Source organism: Hyperolius riggenbachi, chromosome 9 (genome assembly GCF_040937935.1).
Source record: "Hyperolius riggenbachi isolate aHypRig1 chromosome 9, aHypRig1.pri, whole genome shotgun sequence".
Lineage (NCBI taxonomy): Eukaryota > Metazoa > Chordata > Amphibia > Anura > Hyperoliidae > Hyperolius > Hyperolius riggenbachi.
In genome coordinates this window covers 255,686,537-255,709,757 of record NC_090654.1, presented here as the reverse complement: position 1 = coordinate 255,709,757, position 23,221 = coordinate 255,686,537, and the positions used below count along the sequence as shown (strand labels likewise).

At 45.2% G+C, this 23,221-nt stretch overlaps 1 protein-coding gene across 1 annotated transcript in view; it reads right to left on the bottom strand.

Annotated features, from left to right (window-relative positions):
* The window catches only part of TDRD9 (tudor domain containing 9), a 261,914-nt gene that overhangs the window by 178,682 nt on the left and 60,011 nt on the right, over positions 1-23,221 (bottom strand). Inside the window, exons 3-5 of the mRNA XM_068254351.1 lie at positions 16,747-16,838; positions 12,519-12,740; positions 10,906-11,028 (exon numbers count right to left, since the gene is read on the bottom strand). Coding sequence (XP_068110452.1) covers positions 10,906-11,028; positions 12,519-12,740; positions 16,747-16,838 — 437 coding nt within the window. The remainder of the gene's footprint in view (positions 1-10,905; positions 11,029-12,518; positions 12,741-16,746; positions 16,839-23,221) is intronic.

Genomic DNA, 23,221 nt, shown 5'->3' with positions numbered 1-23,221 from the left:
ATCGCACAGCTGTTACTGCCGTCCCCGCACTTCTCCGCTCTGCCTATGGCGGGGTAAGAGGTGGCGGCGGGAGGGGGCACTCAGAGGGGGGGGTCACAGTAACTTGTCAGACTCGAGTATAAGCCGAGACCCCCACTTTTGGGCCACTTTTTTGGGCCCAAAATCTCGGCTTATACTCGAGTATATACGGTAAATGGAAAAACTGTTGAAATCGGTCTAGAGTGTGAATTATAATGCGATGAGACTCATTACTAATGCTGCCCATCTCTTCACACGAATAGCTTTGCCGGATAGCAAATGTTGTGTTGGTCTACAGCTAGATTTACTGATATATAAGTGCTTCAGAAAATAGCATTCCTCTCTGACTAAATTAGTGGGAGTGCTCAGATGGTGTAATGGTTTGGAAAAGTGTGAGGGCTCGTTTCCACTATCGCGAATCCGCATGTGTCTAACACATGCGGATTCGCACATGTAATGCAAGTGGATGGGCCTGTTTCCACTGTAGCGTTGTTGAGGTGCGTTTTTTTCAGCGGTGAAAAATTGCACAAAAGAGCCGCAGAATTGGCCTGCGAGTGGAATGCATGCGAATCGCATGCAATGTATTTAATAGGGAAATCGCATGCGTTTTCCCCATGCGTTTTTTGACGCGAATTCGCATAGGTACCAATGTAAATTCACACAGGCAGTGACATGGTTAAAATCGCATATACCCTCACCTATGCGAATTCGCGGCAAAAAACACATGGGGAATCACATCCGCATGCGATTTCATCAGCGGTGGAATCCAGGCGATTCCACACCGCAATAGTGGAAACGAGCCCTAAGTGTAATGGTTAAGGGTTCTGCCTCTAACACAGGAGACCAGGGTTCCCCTTATTTGTTTTCCTACTTTGCACAGTGCCATGGAATATATTGGCACTTTATAAATAAGCAATAATAGACAAGACAAAAAACATTTATATTGCGCTTTTCTCCTGGCGGACTCAAAGCGCCAGAGCTGCAGCCACTAGGACACGCTCTATGGGCAGTAGCAGTGTTAGGGAGACTTGCCCAAGGTCTCCTACTGAATAGGTGCTGGCTTACTGAACAGGCAGAGCCGAGATTCGAACCCTGGACTCCTGTGTTAGAGGCAGAGCCCTTAACCATTACACTTATACTTCAACCACTGGTGGACACTGGTACAAAATTCAGAACTGGTGATTACAATGACAGCTGTAACAGGACGAATAAGATGTATAACAGAGGGCAAGTTATGAAATGAATAACACATTCCAAGACACAAAAGGGTGAGAGAACCCTGCCCTTGCGAGCTTACAATCTAAAGAAATGGGGGAAACGAGAGGTGGGGGAAGCATGCAATACACATACAGGCAGTGCACGTTTAGGTTATTTAATAAGGAGTTAAACTAGACGGGAGGTCGAATGGGGAAATGACCTAAGTTAGAGCATACGCTTGTTAGAAAAGGTGAGTTTTGAGGGGGCGTTTAAAGACTTCAAGGTTGGGAGAGTGACGGATGTGTTTTGGAAGGGCAATGCAGAGGACGGTGAGGCACGTGAGGAGTGTATACGTGAACGGGATGAAGTAATTTTAGAGGAGGATAAAATAAGTTTGTGTGCAGATCAGAGATTGCAGTTGGGTTGGTATCTGGAAACTAGTGAGGAGATGTACCGGGGAGAGAGACATTGTGGAGGGCTTTGTAGGTTGGGGTTAAGAGTTTGAACTGAATCCTCTGGTTAATGGGTAGCCAATGAAGAGCTTGGCAGAGAGGAGCCGCAGAAGAAGAGTGAGAAGAGAGATGAATGAGACGAGCAGCCATGTTCAGTACATATTGGAGGAGTGCCAGTCAGTTAGTTGGCAGTCAACAAAGCAATACATTACAATAGTCTAAGCGAGATACAATAAGAGCATGTTACTAACATTTTGTTGTGTCCTTAGTGAGAAAAGGTCAGATGTGTGCTATGTGTTTGAGTTGGAGATGACAGGAGTTGATTAGGGAGTTAAAGAGAACCTGAACTGAAAATTAAAAGCAAAATAAACATAAAAACACTTCATACTTTCCTCCTGTGTAGTCTACGCATCAATCTTGATCTCCTCCCCTGCGTCTGATTTGTCCACTGTGATTGATGGAATTCTCCGTCCTCCATTTTGAAAATGGCCATTACCCCATAACAGCTTCCTGGACAGCACACTGTTAAACTGTAATATCGCCCACTTGAGCCATAGGGAAACATGGACATTAACTTGCACATTCAGTTGTAACTGACAGCAGCTGAGATATAACTGACAGCAATTGGGAGATTTCAGTTCTGACAAAATATTGTCAGAACTAGAAGGGATCGCTGTAAGAAGAAAATGGCGAGCCTCTGAGAGGAACTGACGGCGGGGTAAGTATGTAATATTCATTTGCAGCTACGTCATGGGTTTATTTTAAATAATTTTACTCAGTTCAGTTTCCCTTTAATGTGAGAAATAAACGAAATAGGAATCAAATTACCCCCAAGCACCGTGCTTTGGGAACTGAAGTACAGAGATGGGGGAAAGATGGTTAGTTCTGTTTTATTAATATTAAGTTTTAAGGAGCGAGAGGACACGAAAGAGGATATAGCAGACAGACAGTTGGGAACTCGTGTGAGGAGGTCTGGGGTCGAGAGGTACAGTTGTATATCTGCAAATAGGCAGTATTAAAAGCCAAAAGGAGGAGTGGATTAAGTTGCCAAGACCGTGCATGTAGATGGAAAAAAAAGAGAGGAGGGGCAAGGACAGAGTCTTGAGGTACTCCCAGAAATAAAGGATGGGGAGAGGAGATCTGATCTGAGTAAGAGACTGTGAAGGACCTTCCAGAGAGATAGGATGATATCCAGGAGAGAGCAAGGCCCTTTACGTCTATAGATGAAAGTATCTGTAGGAGTAAAGTGTCGTCGACAGTATCAAACACTGATGACAGATCAAGGAGGAGTAGTATGGAATAATGGCCTTTGTAATCAGCTGTAGGCCTCTTGCACACTGCAAGCAAATCAGATTCAGATTTTTAATCTGTTTTTACATCCGATTCCGATTTTTAATCTTAACTGCATGCTGCGTTTTTTGTTCCGTTTTTCTGTTGAATGTATTCAAGGAAAATCGGAAACGGAATCGGAATCGGAAAACGGATTTGCAGTGTGCAGGGAGCCGTAAGAAGATCATTGACCACTTTAGTAAAAGCTGTTTCTGTGGAGTGGTTTGCCTGGAAGCCAGACTGGAACTGATAAAGCAGGGAATTAGCAGATAAATAATGGCTTAGTTCAGCATGAATGTGGCGCTCAAGTAATTTAGATGCAAATAGGAGAAGTGACACTGAGCGGTAGTTGGCGAGCGCAGTGGGATCTAGAGAGATTTTTTTTTTAAGTAGTGGTGTTACAACAGCCTTTTTGAGTGGATAGCAGTAGGAGAACAGAGGCGCCAGCAGGATAAAAGTGGATAAAAACTTTAAAATTTGCTGGGAGGAAGCGGTGGACTTACCTCCATAAAGCAGACACGAAAGACTGTCTGAATAGTAGTCACATTTATTACTTAGTACCCCAAAACAGTGCAACGCGTTTCGCAGGCCCAGCCCGCTTCATCAGGCAATAAAAATGGGGACAAGACAGAATTTCAGCAATAGCAGGTGTAGCGCCTCAGGCTGAAATTCTGTCTTGTCCCCATTTTTATTGCCTGATGAAGCGGGCTGGGCCTGCGAAACGCGTTGCACTGTTTTGGGGTACTAAGTAATAAATGTGACTACTATTCAGACAGTCTTTCGTGTCTGCTTTATGGAGGTAAGTCCACCGCTTCCTCCCAGCAAATTTTAAAGTTTTTATCCACTTTTATCCTGCTGGCGCCTCTGTTCTCCTACTGCTATACCGTGTCCACCCCTGGTGGAGGGGCGATCAACCCCCTTTCGCATCTACAGAGAGCGACTTTTTATCCCTGAGTGAGGTCAGGTCTAATATCCTCACCTGCCTATACAGTGGTTGCCTGTGTGGTAACCCATGTTTGTGAGTATAATTTTCTCACGATAACCTTTACTTCATTTATGCTTAACATACTACACTATATTGGGCTCTCGGTTTCTCTACACTTTTTGAGTGGGGATGGAAAAGTACCAGTGGAGAGGGACAGGCTGAACAGCAATGTTAGGGCAGGGATGAGGGATAAGGATAGCTGCGGAATGAGATGGGAGGGGATAGGATCCACAGAACAGGTGGTTAGATGAGATTTGGAGATTAGAGAGGAGAGAGAATGTTCGGAGAGTGGAGAAAGCAGACAGAAGGCAGACTCTGCACCAAAAGCATCCTATGTCCGACCCACGGGCCACTTGTGGCCCACAGAGCCCTCAGGTTTATGGATACACTTTCCACTTTTTCATTACAAACGGCCAATAGCAATAGTGGTGTGTGCAGTCGGCAGCCACATGTGTTAGCTCCGGGCATTAAAAAGGAACTTTACTGAAAAGGGGGGAAAAATAAATAAAAAAATAAATAAATGAATGCACTGCAAAGTGAAAAGTGAAAAAAATAGGAGATCAAGAAATGCTTGATATTCACCATGTAATTTATTCATTTTCTTTGATCCACAATCAGCCTGCAGGTCGTCATCTACTACTGGCAGACATGAAAAGGACAGCGCCAACTGCCATGATCTATAACCATACCCCCTAACAATGCGATAGGCTAAAAGGTTAGTTTTTATTTTATAGATATACATAAGCAGAGGGAGATACTGGTTACCTGGCAGTTGAAAACAGCTGTTATTTTCCACAATGCAACAAAATTTGCAGACAAGAAACTGTCAGGAAATTGGTCATGACTTCACACCGTGGGGGGGGGGGGGGGGGGGGGAGGTTTCACCACAATATCTATTCGAGAAGAGGTAAACATTTCTCCTGGGAAAGGGGATATCAGCTACTGACTTGGTTAAAGTTCCTCTTCAAGCATTAGGAAACCTAAGGCCAGGCCTGCATTCATTAACTTATGATTCAGCTGGTGTATTAATATGCACCTTGCCACATGATCAAGGATAAGTATGACTCAGCAACAAGACTGTTAGGTCAAAAAAACACTCACATCATTAAACATCCATTTCTAAGTAAAATATTTCCCAAAGCATTCTCGAACGCTAAGGGCTCTTTCACATTAGGGCAGATTTTCTGCGTTTCAACGCAAAGGGTAAAGTTTGCGTTAACCAAGGTGAAATGAAAGTCCATAGACTTTCATTTTAGCTTTCACATATAACGCAGCCTTTTTGTGCGTTGCGTTACACTGCACCCAGGCGCAGTTTTTCGGCCGACGCTAGCTTTATGCGTTACAATGTTAGTCAATGTAAAACGCACACTATGCGCGTTTTTAATCCGTTAACGCAGGCAATCAGTCCCAGAATGCAACAGAGGAACAATGTAGAAAGTTGAAAACTAAAAGAAAAAAAAATACCTGCGTTTTTCTATGTGCTGTAACGCATTGAAAACGGATTCAAAACGCACACTCACTGCAGTGCAACGCATATCAAAACGCATTAAAACGCATACAACAAAACGTATGCTTTGAGCGTTCTCCAACGCAAGCTATGATGTGAAAGAGCCCTAAGAGATTTATTATTTTGTAAAAGCAAACACTTATTACAATGAAGAGCACAAGTACCGCCTGAATACTTCAGAAGTAGAAAGAACTGTGGCCACTGCAAATAGCCAAAAGCAGAGAAAAAAAATGCAACATTATTTCCTCTGTTTGTCATGCTATTTTTGCTGCAATCACCTAACAAATGCAGCGTGCAAGTTCAATTGTGATCCAATAGAAATCGCATTGCACTAGTAAAGGCATTGATATGGTGTAGAAACTATTTAATACATTTACTGTACACAGCCCAGAGAGGAAATGGAGTGGGGTAAAAAAAAAAAAAAAGACACTGCTGAGCTATGCTTGTAGTGCTGTCTACAAATTGCATCTCTAAGCAGCAGTGGAAGAAGGTGGACAGGGTCAGAAGCAGCAGTAAGAAGAGGTGGGCAAGTCAGAAGCAGCAGTAGGAGGAGGTGTGCAGGGTCCGAAGCAGCAGTGGGAGGAGGTGGGCAGGATCCGAAGCAGCAGTGGGAGGAGGTGGGCAGGATACGAAGCAGCAGTGGGAGGAGGTGGGCAGGATCCGAAGCAGCAGTGGGAGGAGGTGGGCAGGGTCTGAAGCAGCAGTGGGAGGAGGTGGGCAGGGTCTGAAGCAGCAGTGGGAGGAGGTGGGCAGGGTCAGAAGCAGCAGTGGAAGGTAGTGGGCAGGATCAGGTGAGGTGCTCAAGGAAATATTGGTTCATGACCCCTTTTGGCTCTGCCTCAACAAAATCAGCAGGCAGTATATCAAATTATTTCACTTTCAACATTTGACATGTTGCCTTTGAACTACTGTCAATTAAATAGTTTTACTTGATTTGTTAATCATCGTAGACTTTATTAACATTTTACACTCAGTTCCAGGTCTTTCGTAAATGAGGTTGTGTAGACAGAACATTTAGAATGCACAAAACAAACCCATATAGCAGCAGACAATTAACATACCTACTACTGATCTAACTAAAAAAGTAACACTCCTGAAACAGTCTACAAAAGGTTTCTAGAATATTTTTTCTTATGGTCACTTTACACAAAAATGCATCAGAATCCTGATAAAACGTTATGTCTACATCACAGGTAACTCCAAACCTGGAGGGCCAGATCCATGTCAGTGTTTAGAATGGACTGAGAAAGAGAGGAATGTATTCTACCTCATGGACTACACCTTTCCTGATTCAGACCCATCAATTAATTTGAGCTTTGTCAAAAATGTATGAGTACCTCGGCCCTCAAAGGACCGGTTTGACATTCCTGCCCTACATACTGTATGTCATACAAGTACTGCTTACACCACCTCTACTAACACCTGAGAGCTTTTATTTTCCTTTTCTCTCTCTAGCTGCCCCTACAACTATTGTTTAACTGTAAAGCCTTGTGAAAAACCTTGTTACTCCTACCGTTAACAGTATTTCTTAGAGTCCCTCAGGATGGCCACACAAGAGATTCCATGTCCCTCCCCCAAATGTAAACACAAGCCCAAATCATTTAAATAGCCCCTCCCCTTCCTTTACCTTCAGTTATAAAAAAAAACATGAGGAAGCACCCAAAGAAAGAACATGAATACAAAAACAAATATGCACATCTCAAACAACATACTTAACCACTTCCGGATTCCGGGTGGTTTGGCTGATCTGTGCTGCGGGGGCTCTTCAGCCCGCAGCACAGATCAGAAATCAGGCAGGGCGATCAGACCTCCCCCCTTTTTTCCCCACTAGGGGGATGTCCTGCTGGGGGGGTCTGATCGCCGCCGCGCTGCTGTGCCTAGCGGGGGGGGGCTCCTCAAAGCCCCCCTCCGCAGCACTAGTCCTCCCTCTGCCTCCTTCCCTCCCTCTCCCGTTCCCTGTGTGTGGCGCAGGACGGAAAGCCGACCTGCGCCGGATAGGATAGGCTTTAGCCTATCAGATGCCGGCGATCCCCGGCCAATCAGAGGCCTGGGATTGCCGATCTCCTCTACGGCGCTGCTGCGCAGCAGCGCCGTATATATGTAAACACCGGGGAAGATCTTCCCCGCGTGTTTACATTTACCCTGCGAGCCGCAATCGGCAGCTCGCAGGGTGTTCACGGAGACACCCTCCGTGAACTGACATGGAACGGCCGCTCGTTTCCATGGAAACCACTTCAGGATTCAGGGTCGTAGTTAAGCGTACGCAGAATCCTGAAGTGGTTAATTATACATATAATAAATGGGTGGGAAAATATAGGCCATTCGAAAAAATACCGTTAACGGTAAGAGTAAAAAGGTTTTCCTTCGAAGCGTCCCTCAGGATGGCCACACGAGAGACAAGTGAGAAAAAAAACTCTTAACCCTAGGGTGGGATAACTGCTTGAAGCACTTTTCTGCCAAACACTTGACCTTGATTAGATAATACTTCCACTCTATAATGCTTAAAGAGTCTTAAGCCATAATTAAAATGGCTTTTTTCCTTATATATAGCAGGGGCATGTGTGCCCCTGCTAAAACGCCGCTATCCGGCGGCTGAACGAGGGTCCTTTCCCCTCCAAATCCCCCCTGTGCTGCCCGGGGAGCGCTTCCGTGTGAGGCAGGTCTATGAGCTGCAGCCCTGCCTCACACGCGTCTGTCAGCGGCGGATCTCCACCTCTCCCCCGCCCCTCTCAGTCTGCCTTCGCTGAGAGGGGGGGGGGGGGGGCGGCGATCCACCGCTGATAGACGCGTGAGGCAGGGCTGCAGCTTATAGCCCTGCCTCACACGGAAGCACACAGGGGTAGCAAAATCTACGACCAAGTTGGTCGTGGATTTTGCAGGGCGGATTTGGAGGGGAAAGGACCCTGCTATATATAAGGAAAAAAGCCGTTTTAATAATGGCTTCAGAGTCTATTTAATGAATGTATTAGGAGAAGACCAGGTTGCCACCTAACAGATCTGATCAAAGGATGTGCCTGCTCTTTGTGCCCAAGAAGTAGATAACGACCTTGGGGAGTGTGCTGTGACTTTATGCTTGAGTGTATGTCCTGATTCTTTATAAGCCAATATAATAGCCTCCTTAATCCAACGTGAAATTGTTGATTTGGATGCCTTTATTTGGTCCAGCAAAAAGAACAAAAAGGAGATTAGATCTTCTTAAAGATTTAACTCTTTCTAAATAAGAAAGAATGGCTTTTCTCAAATCCAGACAGTGAAGCTCTATTTCTTTAGCATTTTTCGGAGGATTGCAAAAAGATGGCAAAACAACCTCCTGGGATCTATGAAACCCTGAATTGACCTTAGGAAGATAAGTTGGAACAGGCTTCAGAATCATTCTATTTTCCAGTACTGTCCTTAAAGGATCTTTAACCGATAAAGCTTGTAGGTCAATGATCCTACTTGCAGAAGTGATGGCTACAAGAAAAACAACTTTGAATGTCAAAAAATTTAACCTGCTGGGCGGTCTGGACGAGCACAGCTCGTCCAGTACCGCCGGAGCCTGCCGCTCAGGCCCTGCTGGGCCGATTTGGCTCAAATAAAAAGCAGCACACGCAGCCGGCACTTTGCCAGCCGCGTGTGCTGCCTGATCGCCGCCGCTCTGCGGCGATCCGCCACGAGCAGCGGCGAAAGAGGGTCCCCCCAGCCGCCTGAGCCCAGCGTAGCCGGAACAAAAAGTTCCGGCCAGCGCTAAGGGCTGGATCGGAAGCGGCTGACGTCAGGACGTCGGCTGACGTCACTCCGCTCGTCGCCATGGCGACGATGTAAGCAAAACAAGGAAGGCTGCTCATTGCGGCCTTCCTTGTTTATTCTGGGCGCCGGAGGCGATCGGAAGAACGCCTCCGGAGCGCCCTCTAGTGGGCTTTCATGCAGCCAACTTTCAGTTGGCTGCATGAAATAGTTTTTTTTTTATTAAAAAAAAACCCTCCCGCAGCCTCCCTGGCGATCTTAATAGAACGCCAGGCAGGTTAAAGGGAAGGTTCAAGCAAAATAAAAAAATGAGTTTCACTTACCTGGGGCTTCTACCAGCCCCATGCAGCCATCCTGTGCCCACGTAGTCACTCACTGCTGCTCCAGTCCCCCGCTGGCAGCTTGCTGACCTCGGAGGTCGGCGGGACGCATTGCGTACATTTTTACGCATTCCCGCTAGTCCAGGAACATTAACACATATATTTTTACGCGTTACTGGTTCAATGCGTAAATTTTTACGCATTAAACCAGTAATGCGTAAAAATGTATGTGTTAATGTTCCTGCACTAGCGGGAATGCGTAAAAATGTACGCAATGCGTCCCGCCGACCTCCGAGGTCGGCAAGCTGCCAGCGGGGGACTGGAGCAGCAGTGAGTGGCTACGAGGGCACAGGATGGCTGCATGGGGCTGGTAGAAGCCCCAGGTAAGTGAAACTCATTTTTTTATTTTGCTTGGACATTCCCTTTAAGGAAATTTTATTCAATAGCTCAAAAGGAAACTTCGTCAAAGATTGCAATACCAGAGGAAGATCCCATGGTGGAACAATTTTTTCTGGTACAAATTTATCTGACTTAATGACCTTCATAAATTGCACAATTAAGAGATCTAAGGCCAATCCTTTGTCAAGAAAAACAGACAGGGCTGCTACTTAAACTTTAATAGTCCCAGGTGCAAGGCCTTTGTAAACTCCTTTTTGTAAAAATTCCAGAATATCAGATAAAGAATCTCCTCTGTGTTCTTTTTCTAATTTTCAAAAGTTTTTTCCGACTCTGAAATAAATTCTCCTAGTAACTGGTTTCCTACGTCTCAATAGCGTATTTATTACTTTATCAGAAATGTCCTTTCTTCTCAACAGCTCCCACTCAGGATCCAGGCAAACAGTTGTAACCACTCTGGCTTGGGATGTTGAGCTTGTCCATGAATCAACAGATCCTGAAGTAGCGGCAGAATAAATGAATCTTCTATCGACATATCTTTCAGCTGAGGAAACCAACACCTTTTTGGCCACCAGGGTGCTATTAGAATCAATTTTGCATAAAACTTTTTGAATTAGCTTGAATGGAGGGAACGCATACATCAGTCCCTTCCCCCAGAAAATCGAAAAAGCATCCAGACGATCCGGATGAGTTTCTGTCTATAGGGAACAACAGTCTTGAATTTTTGCATTCTGTGTAGTTGCAAATAGGTCCAGGACTGGACGTCCCCAACGAGTCATTATCATCTCAAACACTTCTTGGTTTAGTTTCCATTCGCTTTCCAGAACTAATTGGCAACTCAAAACATCTGAAGGTAAAGGAAGGGGAGGGGCTATTTAAATGATTTGGGCTTGGGTTTCCATCTGGGGAAGGGACATGGAAACTTGTGTGGCCATCCTGAGGGACGCTTAGAAGAAAAATAAAAATAAAACTTACCTCATCAATAAAGATGTGTGTAAACTCGGTCAGGCTTTTGGCTCCAACTATCTTCTGCAGGAGAACTCCAGTTGTCATGTATATCAAGCGGGTGTCAGTTGTTGCCTTTTTCTCCAGCCCCACCTGAAAGAAACCAACAGTATTACTAAAGACTGGCGCCTGCTTCTACCTGTATCTTCAACATAAGAGATATTTTACACTGCAAATCACAATTTCAGATTATGATTTGAGATTTTCACTGGATGCTAGCAACGCAAAAAACAAAAACAGAAAAAAAACAGAAAAAAACAGCATGCAGGACATTTTTTTCATCACATTAAAAATCGTTGACGCATGTAATGTAAAAGAGCCTTCAACCACAGAGAAACCCTATGATGCTCTCAGGGTGGGGGGCCCGGCAGACGCTTTACCACCTTTAAAGGGAACCTGAACTATGAGAAATACAGAGTCTGCCATACTCATTCCCTAATGTAAGCCATGCAAGTTGTCTGACGGGTCATGCTGAGCTTTTGGGCTTTAGTTGTTTTTGAGTCACGCCTGCAACAAGCATAAAGCCAGTGGAGTCAGGGCATCTGATCTGCATGCTTATTCTGGGCCAGTGACTTGAAGGACAGCTATTGGAAAGGCACCCATTATTTCAGACCCCCTTTGAGGGTGCGTTTCCACTAGTGCGGTGGGAAATCGCCGCGGATTCTCCGTGGACGAATTCTCATGCAAGAGCGAAATCGCATGCGGTTGTATGCAAATGTTACCGCGAATTCGCATACGATTTCGCATGGATGACGCTGTGTGCGAATTTAACCATGTCAGTGCCTGTGTGCTTTTTAATTGATTCCATGCGAAATCGTATGCGAATTTGCATGAAAATTCGCATGAAAAAACACGATGCGAATTCCCTATTAAATACATTGTATGCGAATCGCATGCGTGTGTGCGGTGTCCGAATTCGGATGGCTCTGCTGAGCAGATTTTTCCTGCACAAGAAAACGCTCCGTTTTCCTGACAAGTGGACACAGGCTCATTCACTTTTATTGGTTATGCGAATTTGCATGCGGGGAACGCACGCGAATTCGCGTTACTGGAAACGCACCCTGACACTTAGACGGTCAAGGATTTGTTTAAAAAAGTTCCAGTTATGTTTGAATTGTGGATCTTAAATGTCTCATCCAAATCTACATGTACCAGAGTCCAAAACAGTCATTAGGTATTGCAAATACATTTGAGAGAATTGAGAAGAATGCTAAATATTATGATACAGAATTAAGCTAATTCTCATGAAAATCTATTGGAAAATTGACTAATCAAATCTCACAGTGAAAGCATTTGATTGGGCTATTATCAAGCTGAAAAGATTTGCAAAATTCAGCATAATCTTAGAAATATTTGCATATGTAGAAAGTTGGCACTAGGCCAAAACTTTCTAAACGCCTTTTAGACATTTGTGGTAAAGGAATATTGGGAAATAAAAACCCCTATAGATGTCTGCTGTAGGTAGAAATTAGTTTTGTACTAAAATGCCTTCACACGTCCGTAGCAAACGGATGTGAAAACACAGATCACCTATAGTTGTCCGCAGCAGTGTAAGCGTTTAATAAAGTTAAAATTAGACATACCTGATAACCGACTAAGCCACCTAGAGTCCATTTTCTCTCTTTGCTTATCCATGAAGCGATGCTGCAGGCAGCGATCTTCCTGGGCTGCGTCACCACAATGTTGCAGTAGGCGGAGCGCTGCATGTGGTAATCCAGGATGTACTGCGGCAGCTGAGTGCTTTTGCCACTGCCGGTTGCACCATGAACAACCATCACTGAATTGTTCTCAATGAGACTTATAAGCTGCAAGTGCAAAAAAAAAAAACAACAATTTATAATTCAATTTCTATACAGTACATATGTACCGAAACAAGGGAAAAATAGGCTTGTTATCATATAAAAGGGAGCAGAATGGAGCACACCAATAGCCAGGCAGAACCAGAAAGATAACCAGATTTACTCACAAGAGCATTTATAGCCAATGAAGCCAGGCAAGTTAAAGAAAACCTAACCTGTAACTTTAAAAAGTGGGAGGTCCTCACCTCGGTAGTGGGAAGCCTCCGGATCCTATCGAGGCTTCCCCCGTCGTCCTGTGTCCCATGACCGTCTCGCTGTTCCCCTCCGAGTAGCGGGGATGTAAATATTTACCTTCCTGGCTCCAGCACAGTATCGGCTCTCCGCTCAGAGATAGGCGGAAATAGCCGATCGCTGTCGGTCTGCTCTACTGTGCAGGCGCAAGTCTCCTGCGCCTGCGTAGCAGAGCGGACCCGACAAAGATTGGCTATTTCTACCCATCTCCGTGCTGAAAGCCGCAACAGTGCCACCCGCTGGAGCCAGGGAAGGTAAATCTATCAAGCCTTGTTAGGCTTGTCGAGCCAGGATTGCAGGACGCTTTGGGGGAGCCAGTGCTGGATTGCCTGCAGCTACAGGGATGGGGAAAGCCTCATTGGGACCATGAGGCTTCCCACTTCCGAGGTAAGTATCCCCCAGGGAACTTTTTTTTTGTTACAGAGTCTCTTTAAATAGGTGTAGGAAAACTTATTTAATTGAGGACAACACTCATGGATATGAAGGTAGCCTACCATCAGTAGAATGGCTGATTCAAGAGTTCTGTCAACATCATGATTTATTGGACAGCTTTGGCTGAGAGGTCCTAAAGTATTTAGGAGAGTTACAGTAAGTTTAATGTAAATCCTTTACTCAGACCGCTGATATATCTATAGTAATGCGTTTGTAAAAAAATATGAACGGTACCAGGTGTATACTGAGAGTTATTAGTGAAGCTATGTATTGTATGTTTCATAAGCGCCTTGGATGCTGCTTGCCATATACTGAAAGGCAACAAAACACTAAAGATGCGTTCAAACATGCGACTATAGTCGTTTGAAACGATCGTTCCCCGATCATTTCATACGACGATCGTTTAAAAAAAAAAAAACAGCCAACGATCATTAAGTCAAACGATGGACGAGCTAGATCGTTAAAAACGAAAGATCTGTCCTGGCGGATTTTTTTAATCGACGATCGTTAGCAAAAGTAGTACATTGTTAAGAAACGGTCGTTCGTAGCAGGCAAGACATGCGCACTTTGTTTTATAGTCACAGCACATTAAATTTTCCCCTCGCGATGTAACGTTCGTTCTATGATTGAGCCCAGTGACGCGTTGTATACTACATGATTACACCAGAATTTTTATTTTAACAGGACAAAGTGCATTTTTGTATGTTTTGTCAACACTATATTATCTAGATGCTCTACTACATACCGACAGTATGAAATAGAAATTTAGTTATGTCATATGCGTAACGTTAGTTTTACAGTGTAACATACGTTTTGAACCGTTCGTTACGTGCGGGCGGAACTTGCTATGATGTAACTTCCAGGAACAGTATGTGATGTTGTGCCGGATCGTTAGTTAACAAACGATCAGATTGTTACACACCTTTAAATGCTAGGTCGTTATTTCGTCAATTAAATGATCGTTCATCGTTCACAACGAATGATCATTGTCGTATGTGTGTACGTAGCTTGAGACTGAAAACCCTTCCTAAATGGTATTGGTACTACCTAAAATATAACTTTTATTAGTTTACGATTAAAATACGTACATGGGCCATACAACCACCACTAAACAAATAGCGCGGAGGGGGTGATACAATATTTCCTTAGCCAGAAGGACTATAATAAATGTTCCGAACGGTATCTCGGAGCACTTATATGTGTATACGTGGTAACGATGTCAGGACATATAAGCCTAATATCAAATCACCCAATCACCAATCAAATATTAACCACCCTGGCGTTCTGATTAAATCGCCAGGGTGGCTGCGGGAGGTTTTTTTTAAATTAAAAAAAAAACTATTTCATGCAGCCAACTGAAAGTTGGCTGCATGAAAGCCCACTAGAGGGCGCTCCGGAGGCGTTCTTCCGATCGCCTCCGGCGGGCAGAAGTTACACGGAAGGCCGCAATAAGCGGCCTTCCGTGTTTCGCTTACCTCGTCGCCATGGCGACGAGCGGAGTGACGTCATGGACGTCAGCCGACGTCCTGACGTCAGCCGCCTCCGATCCAGCCCTTAGCGCTGGCCGGAACTGTTTGTTCCGGCTACGCTGGGCTCGGACGGCTGGGGGGACCCTCTTTCGCCGCTGCAGCGGCGATCAGGTAGCACACGCGGCTGGCAAAGTGCCGGCTGCGTGTGCTGCTTTTTATTTGGTGAAAATCGGCCCAGCAGGGCCTGAGCGGCAGCCTCTGGCGGTGTTGGACGAGCTGAGCTCGTCCAGACCGCTCAGCTGGTTAAGGAACAATAACAGTCCATCTGACACTAGAGCACACATTGGTCTAACTTTTAGCGCTGTGCTCATGTCCAAAATCATGGAACAATATATCATATGCCTGTGCTACCATGATCTAACCCCAATGGTGTAGTCCCCTAAACATAAACATCACCCCTCACAATTCAACATGTTTTGACATTAACATATTACAGTCTTCATCAGGAAAATAAAGGTGCAGTGCTTAATAGTGCATAACAGTGATATGACTTGGGCTATACAGTATATCACTGTTATGCACTGCACCGGTTTTATTCTCCTGATGAAGACTAATATTCTAATGTCGAAACATGTCGAATTTTGAGGGGTAATGTTTATGCTTAGGAGGTGACTAAGCACACCATCGGGGTTATATCATGGTAGCACAAACATGATATATTGTTCCATGATTTTGGACATGGAGAGAGAGACAGATAATTACCCAAGGAAAGGGAAGGCCCTGAGTCCTATAGTGCAGGGCTTTTTAACCTGTTCTACATGTACCACCAGTGGTACTTTGCTGTTGGCCAGTTGGTACACTCCAAGTTTGCCTAATGCTTAAATGCCCACCTGCCTCTTGTCCTGGTCCCATTCTGCCTCCACCTCCTCGCTGTGCTGCCCTACGGCTTACTTCATACCAGCGGTGAGGAAACAGCCAGGCAAATGGTGGGTATTCTTGAAATACAGGAAGTGCCATCTTTGCTCACTTCCTGTATTTGAAGTATATGTGCCATCACTGTGCACTGTTCGCCTAGCTGTCTCTTCACTGCGGCATTCCAGCACAGACCCCCGAAGATCACCTTGTCGGCGTGAGCGCATGCGCAGTAGCAGCTCTCCTCCTGGGGTCCGGCAAAAACTGCAGAGCCTGATCGGATCAGATCTACTGCGCAGGCACAATGATGGCATTTGAAATTCTTCAGGCGATAAAAGTGGTACAATTATTGAAAAGCCCTGCTATAGAGCAGTGTTCCCCAAACCCTGTCCTCAAGGCCCACCAACAGTGCATGTTTTGTAGAAATCCAAAGAAGTAGTTAATCAGCTCTGCTGAGACACTAATTACCTCACCTGTGCAAGTCTGTGGTTTTCTGCAAAACACGTACTGTTGGTGGGCCTTGAGGACAGGGTTGGGGAACTCTGTCTTCCCGCTCCTCTCCTGGTCCTGTCCTTCCTGCCCTGGCTCCCAAGTTGGCAGTCTCCGATTGACGGGCCACGGGACTGCACTTGTGCGAGCACGCTCTCTCGCGCACTCACTTCCGAAGCCCCTCCCTCATGCCTGCAACATATAGCACAGCAGGAACAACGGGACCAGAAGAGGAAGGCTCTATAGGACCCAGAGCCTTCCCTCTCAAGTATCCGTTTTTTTTTAACAATATAACTTCAGACTCACTTTTACGTTTAACAAGTGATTGTAGGTTGTGAGGCAACGCAATAATGCTCATGTACAAGTTTGGGTTCCCATTTCTAACCGGAAAGATAAACCCACGCAAGAAATTATCTTACCTCCTCTCGGTTCCTTAAAATTGGTAACAATGGGTAGTTATAGTCCAGTGAAGCCTCTGGCATTCTCGCTTCACTTTCATTCTGACTGCGACCTAAAAACACAGAATTAGAAAAAATAAAAGTTGCTAATGGTTCACTTCATCTCTGCTGAAGAAAACACTGATCTGGTGATGGTCATTTTTAGGAGGAGACCTCATGGAGAAGCATGTGATTTGTTTGATCAGCTGATAGATTTGCAAAGCTCTGATTTGCTGCAATAACATCTTGCTTTAGCACCACATGATCATAACTAGGAAATCGTGAGACTTACATATCCAACACCTGACCAAACTGATCACATGCTTCTCCATGAGTTCTCCTAGACATGACAAACACTTCAATGATCCAATGGAACAGTCAGAACACATGCATACCTTAAACGGTTGGTCCCCCCCCCCCCCCCCCCATCCCTGCCACCACCAACCACAGCGTGCGGCTTCGGATCAGGTGAGAGATGAGCCACTGCTCACGGTACTCTGCACGGAGCAAAGGAGGACACGATGCAGTTCTTGACATTGTGGCGGGTCGTATCAACAGGCATTCATAATTTGGGAACTCCCCATATTTAGAATATAAAAGACGCAGTGACTTTTTCTTCCCACTTTTAGGGGGTGAAAAGGTGTGTTTTATATTCCGAAAAATATAGTAGATACTCATCCTGGTAGTGCGTCGCCTCTGAATAGTGCAAAGGCTTCCTGAATCCTTACACCCCACTGGTTCCGCCTAAACTTATCTGACTGGAGCATGTCAATAAGCTTCTTTAGGCCACACTTCCAGACGTGGATAAGCGATATAACATGTAAACAGATTCTTGGTGTACAAGAAACATTACATGCCAGTACCTGTAGAAGCCTGCGACTTGCCAGGATCCTTCTTCACAGCCATGCTCCCATCCGTGAACGCGCACAGCCACCCAGTGCAGGAGCACTGACAGGCCACGCCTGCGCAGGAGCATAAAGGAAAAAGCCATGCACAAGTGGCTCTGTGCAAACGCTTAGTGGGCACGAGCACGGCTGCTTAAAGCTATTAAACAAGCCTTTGTCAAATAGATTCAGAGGAACTTGGCAAACACGAGCTTGGGGGAAGGATGGGGAAGCCTCTGGACTACCCAAAGGCAAGCATGTAACATTTTGTCAATATTTACCTTCAGGTACACTTTAAATTATTTAAAAACGAATGATTGTGTAATGTTAATGGGCTGGAAAAAGTGCAATTTACAGCAAGGGCCCCAGTAACCGGCACAGTCGGGAATTGCCTCATGCTGAATACATGTGCTTGAACCGACAGTGAATATCACGAATCTCAGCAGCAGGAACTACGCACTGACATCCAGACATTGTCTTCTTCCCATTCTTCAGCTCCAGTACCTTTCTGGTGTTCAAGCACGGCTACCAGCGTGTCACTTGATTGAGGGTCAGGTGACACGCCAGGAGCCGTATACTGAGAACTCTGGGAAGCTGCTGGGAGCTGCAGAATGGGTAGAAGACGGTGCCTGCATGTCAGTGCGTAGTTCCTGCTGCTCCGGGGTGTGGGGAGATTTGTGATATTTAATGCCGGTTCAAGCAACCAAAACCCCCAAAAGCTGAGCTACATTATGCTACTCGTGCATGCCGGTTAGTTGTGACTTTCTGCCTTGAGTTCCAGAGAACGAAGACTTTGCTGTATGCAACTAAATAAATGGGCAACACAGTGGCGTAGTAGTTAGCACTCTCGCCTTGCAGCGCTGGGTCCCTGGTTCGCTTTCCAGCCAGGGCACCAACTCCAAGGATGTTGTATGTTCTCCAGCGTCTGTGTCGGCTTACTCCAGGCACTCCAGTGCGTAGTGGTTAGCACTCTCGCCCTGCATCGTTAGGCCCCGTTTGAATTCCTGCCATGGCACTATCTGCACAGAGTTTGTATGTTTTTCCTGTGTCTGTGTGGGTTTCCCCCAGACACTATGGTTTCCTCCCACATCCCAAAATTATACATATAGGTTGGTTGGCTTCCCCCTAAATTGGCCCTAGACTATGATACATACACTTCACAAAATCGACATATGATTATGGTAGGGATTAGATTGTGATTCCCTCTGAGGGAATGTTTTGTTAACAAGCACCCACCAGTTAACTGAGAATCTTCTGCTCGATTCAATGTAACATTGCGGAGTACAACCTTTGCATGGACACAGCGTTGTGTCAGGACAACGCAATGTACAGGATAAATCATAAACTCCTTCTGGCAAACTTCAGCATGCCACAATACGGACATGGTATTTCCGCATGACTTGCCCATGCTCAAGAGAAAGCTCAAGCTGTTCGAAAGGTATGCTCTTAGCACTTCCATGCTATCAATGCATTTCAGATGAAAAAGAAGGTTCCTACAACTTTACAGTTTCTAAAAACAAACATTACTTATCAGATGTGCGCTGGTGAAAATTTACAGTAATAGCACATCTCAAAGCACATTAGGATTATTCATTTGGTAAAATTAACTAGCTAAAAACCCGGCGTTGCCATGGCATGTATTTGATTGTTGTTGGGTCCGGCCACTTTTTCGAACCTTGACACACAATCAGTACAGGGAACAAGTTTGTGAACTTTGGAGTCCTTGGCATCAATGTGAAAATGGAAGCAGTTAAAATTTTCCCATTAAAAATCAATCAAGCTGATTGTGGCTCTGGCCCTTTTTAGAATTTGAACCCCCCAGTCACCAAACGATTGACTGTAGCAAGTTTGAGACCTCTGTCATTAAACAGTGCAAGTATGGCAGCAATTTAAATATTCCCCTTGAAAATCAATAGGTGAATTTTGATTGGCTGTTATAGGCTCCACCCACTTTCCTGAATATTGATCCCAGTCACCCAGTGACCAAATGTGCGAAGTTTGAGGACCCTGCCATTAAAAGTGTAAGAACAGTTGGAGTTTAAATTAGGATTGTTGGGCATTCAGTTTGTTGTCCAATTACATGTGTGACCTCATTTTAACCACTTCTGTGCCAGGGGTATTTTTGCTGATCGGTGCTGCGTGGGCTCTCCAACCCGCAGCACCGATCAGCTAGCAGCCAGGGCGATCAGACTTCCCCCCTTTTTTCCCCACTAGGGGGATGTCCTGCTGGGGGGGTTTTGATCGCCACCGGCTGCTTGCGCTTGCGGGGGGCTCTTCAAAGCCCCCCTCCGCAGCGCTTCCTGGCCTCCTTCCCTCCCTCCCCGTGAGCGGCGCAGGACGGATTTCCGTCCTGCGCCTGATGGGATAGGCTTTAGCCTATCAGATGCCGGCGATCCCCGGCCAATCAGAGGCCGGGGATCGCTGATCTCCTCTACAGCGCTGCTGCGCAGCAGCGCCGTATACATGTAAACACCGGAGAAGATCTTCCTCGTGTGTTTACATTTACCCTGCGAGCCGCGATCGGCGGCTCGCAGTGTGTTCACGAAGACACCCTCCGTGAACTGACATGGAACGGTCGCTCATATGAGCGGCCGTTTCCATGCAATCCACTTCAGGATTCAGGGGCGTACTTCAGCGTACGCAGAATCCTGAAGTAGTTAATCATAATGGGTTCATGTGCGATGAGTTGATGAATGCATTGTAATGTGTCTTATAGCTTGAATCCCTGTCACATAAAAATTAGGTAGTGACAAACAACGCATCAGCAGGAAAAAAAAAGATCAAACTTTACAAAACACCCACTTTTGAATAGCCCTGGTTCTTATCTTTCCATTATGGTGACATTTGTGGCCTTTTTCTGCTGTTCAGACTCTTCTGCGGCTCCACAAACACCGTATGGCCCTAAAATACTTTGTGGGGAAAAAAATATCCTGTACAAAGCCACTTGCACACTTCAGAGTTAGCACTCTATCCACTGCTAAGCTACTACGATCGTGCAAACAGAAATTTCCACTTTCCGCAAATGGGAACCGTAGGGAATGGAGTGTGATTGCGATGAGAATCATGCAAGACAACAATTGCATTCGGGGAAAAACAATGCACATTAGTGGGAAATGAGCAAATTGATTTCCATGTAAATTGCGGTGTTCTTGCAATTGGCAAAATAGCTAACATCCACTTTTAGAAGGAGATCCCAGCAAGTGAAAAAAGGGCTCTAAATGGCCTGCTAGATGCCGAACTAGCGATCTAGTGAGAAATATGTAGTATTTTAATCTTGATAAGTTTCAGAATAGATTTTAGGATGTTTTAATGTTGAGGCCTATATATTGTGAATACTTTCTAGTGACAAACTGAATCAAAAGCAATTAAGTGTTTATTTATATACGCTCTGTACCAAAATAAAAAGCTTGTAAAAAAATCAAAAAACAAAAAAGTGACAGAATTTAAAGTAGAACATATAAATTGTTACCTTAGGTCCTCAGCTTTTTTTTTTTTTTTTTTCAAACAAATTTTATTTGCATTTTTGTTACGTTATTTAACAACTTTGTATCAATGTTGGAACAATGTGACACCAATGTCACTATCATTTTTGTCCCGATTATAAATAACAGATAACTCCCCCCCCCCCCCCCCCATTCAGTCTACCCCACCCTATCCCAGCCCTCCCACCTCCCATTCTCTATCCGCCCGTAGCCAATCTCTTTACTTCTGTGATGATTTGCTCAGCTGCCTGTGCAGGCAGGCAGCTTTTTGACCATTGTTTAGGTGTGCATGCTGCAGGACTCTGGAAAGAAGAGCTTCTGTCAGTTTTGCAGCTTGTGCTTGCAGAGGAATTTGCATACGTTGTCATGCAAATTGCCTGGCCACATTCATTGGAGGCGTGTACTATATGTACTATGTCTTTCCCACAATGCTTGGCTGGTCATAAGGAGTCTTCCTGTGAAACACTCTGGAGAGTGTCAGCCATGCTCTTTGTTTGAAGATCAGCTTAGAGTAATTCCTGGAAACTGTGCTAGGGAGATTCCCTAATGCAGTTAGGATTGTTTATCCGTTTGTTTGTTCTGTTGCTGTTGTCCTGTCCCAGCGGTGATCGACAGAAAATGGTTCTGATCTCTATTCTTGGAGTATAGCTGGTGCAGCGGTTGCTACCAGCTATCTCTTCTGTTCTGTCTCCTTGGATCGCGCTAGCCACTTTTCGCTAGCGCTGTGGATCCTTCTGTTCTGTCTACTGGGATCACGCTAGCCACTTTTCGCTAGCGCTGTGGATCCTTCTGTTCTGTCTCCTGGGATCGCGCTAGCCACTTTTCGCTAGTGCTGTGGATCCTTCTGTTCTGCTACTCTGTACCTGGATCGCGCTAGCCACTTTCGCTGGTGCTGTGGATCCTATCTCTCGCTTGTCCCTGTTTTCGTGTGTCTGTCTTGTCTGCTACGGACGCTTGCTGGAGGCTCGGTGAGGTAACCGTTAAGCAAGCGTTCGCGTCCTCCGTTTCATGTTTGTCTGTCAATGGTTAGTTAGGCGTGCTTGTCTCTATTGTGCTTATCACGTGGAGACCGCGAATAACCGCGTGCACTGTTGCTAATGAGTGCGGTGTTCACGGTTAGCTAGCGTTTGTTATTTTCCGTAACTCCCTTATTGTATGATTTGCTGTGCCTTTGCTACTCTCGTGCTCCGCCTTTCTGATCTGCCTTGTGTCACTTCTGGCAATCGCCTTTCTTGCGGTTGCGTTTCTGTTTCGTATCTGCTGTTGTGTGTGCGCGGTCGCGGGGTGGCGACTAGATTGGCGCACACACATACAATCTGTCCCTTTGCTCGTTCTCATTCGCAATCCCTTTTCTTGCGATTGCGTTCTGCGCTTCGTACAATTCCTGTCTGGCATTTGTGGAGGTACAGAGGATTGGTTCCTCTGCACTCCCCAGCACCATCTGCCGACAGGAATGTCGCTCTACGGGTGCGTAGCACCTTTTGCTGGGTGCCTGCAATTTTACGCTTGTAGAGGATTTCCGCCGTATCAGCGCACGCGTTGTGTGCTGATCACGGAGAAAGTTCCACAATCGTTACAACTTCTGATTATATACATGTTTTTGTATAACTTTAACCTGCCTAATGTATTGAGTAGGTCATTTGTAGCATACCATTCCGTATAACCAAAAGGGTCCACTATATAATGTTATAATGTATTTCAGTAGGGCTATAAGTGTCCTCTATGAAATATTTCCACTTCTTGAAAAAAGGCATTCGCTTTTTTATGTTTATGTTCCATTGCTTCTAATCTGTCCATGGTGAATAAGTGTACTAGTTCTTGTTGGAGATCCCAGATTGATGGGTTGGCAGAATATATCCATTTGCTATATATTACTTTTTTAGCTGATGCCAAAACTATATGAGCTAAAGGTGACAGAGATTCTGAAATGGTCTTTTGACTTTGTGTTTGTTGTTTTTTTTACCGTCTATATAGTGAAAGAGCATTGTTTGGGGTTCTAACGGTAGGTCTTTCCTTGTAATTTTCTTGATATATTGTTGAACTCCGTTCCAATATTCTTGTATGGTGGCGCATGTCCATAAGCAATGGTAC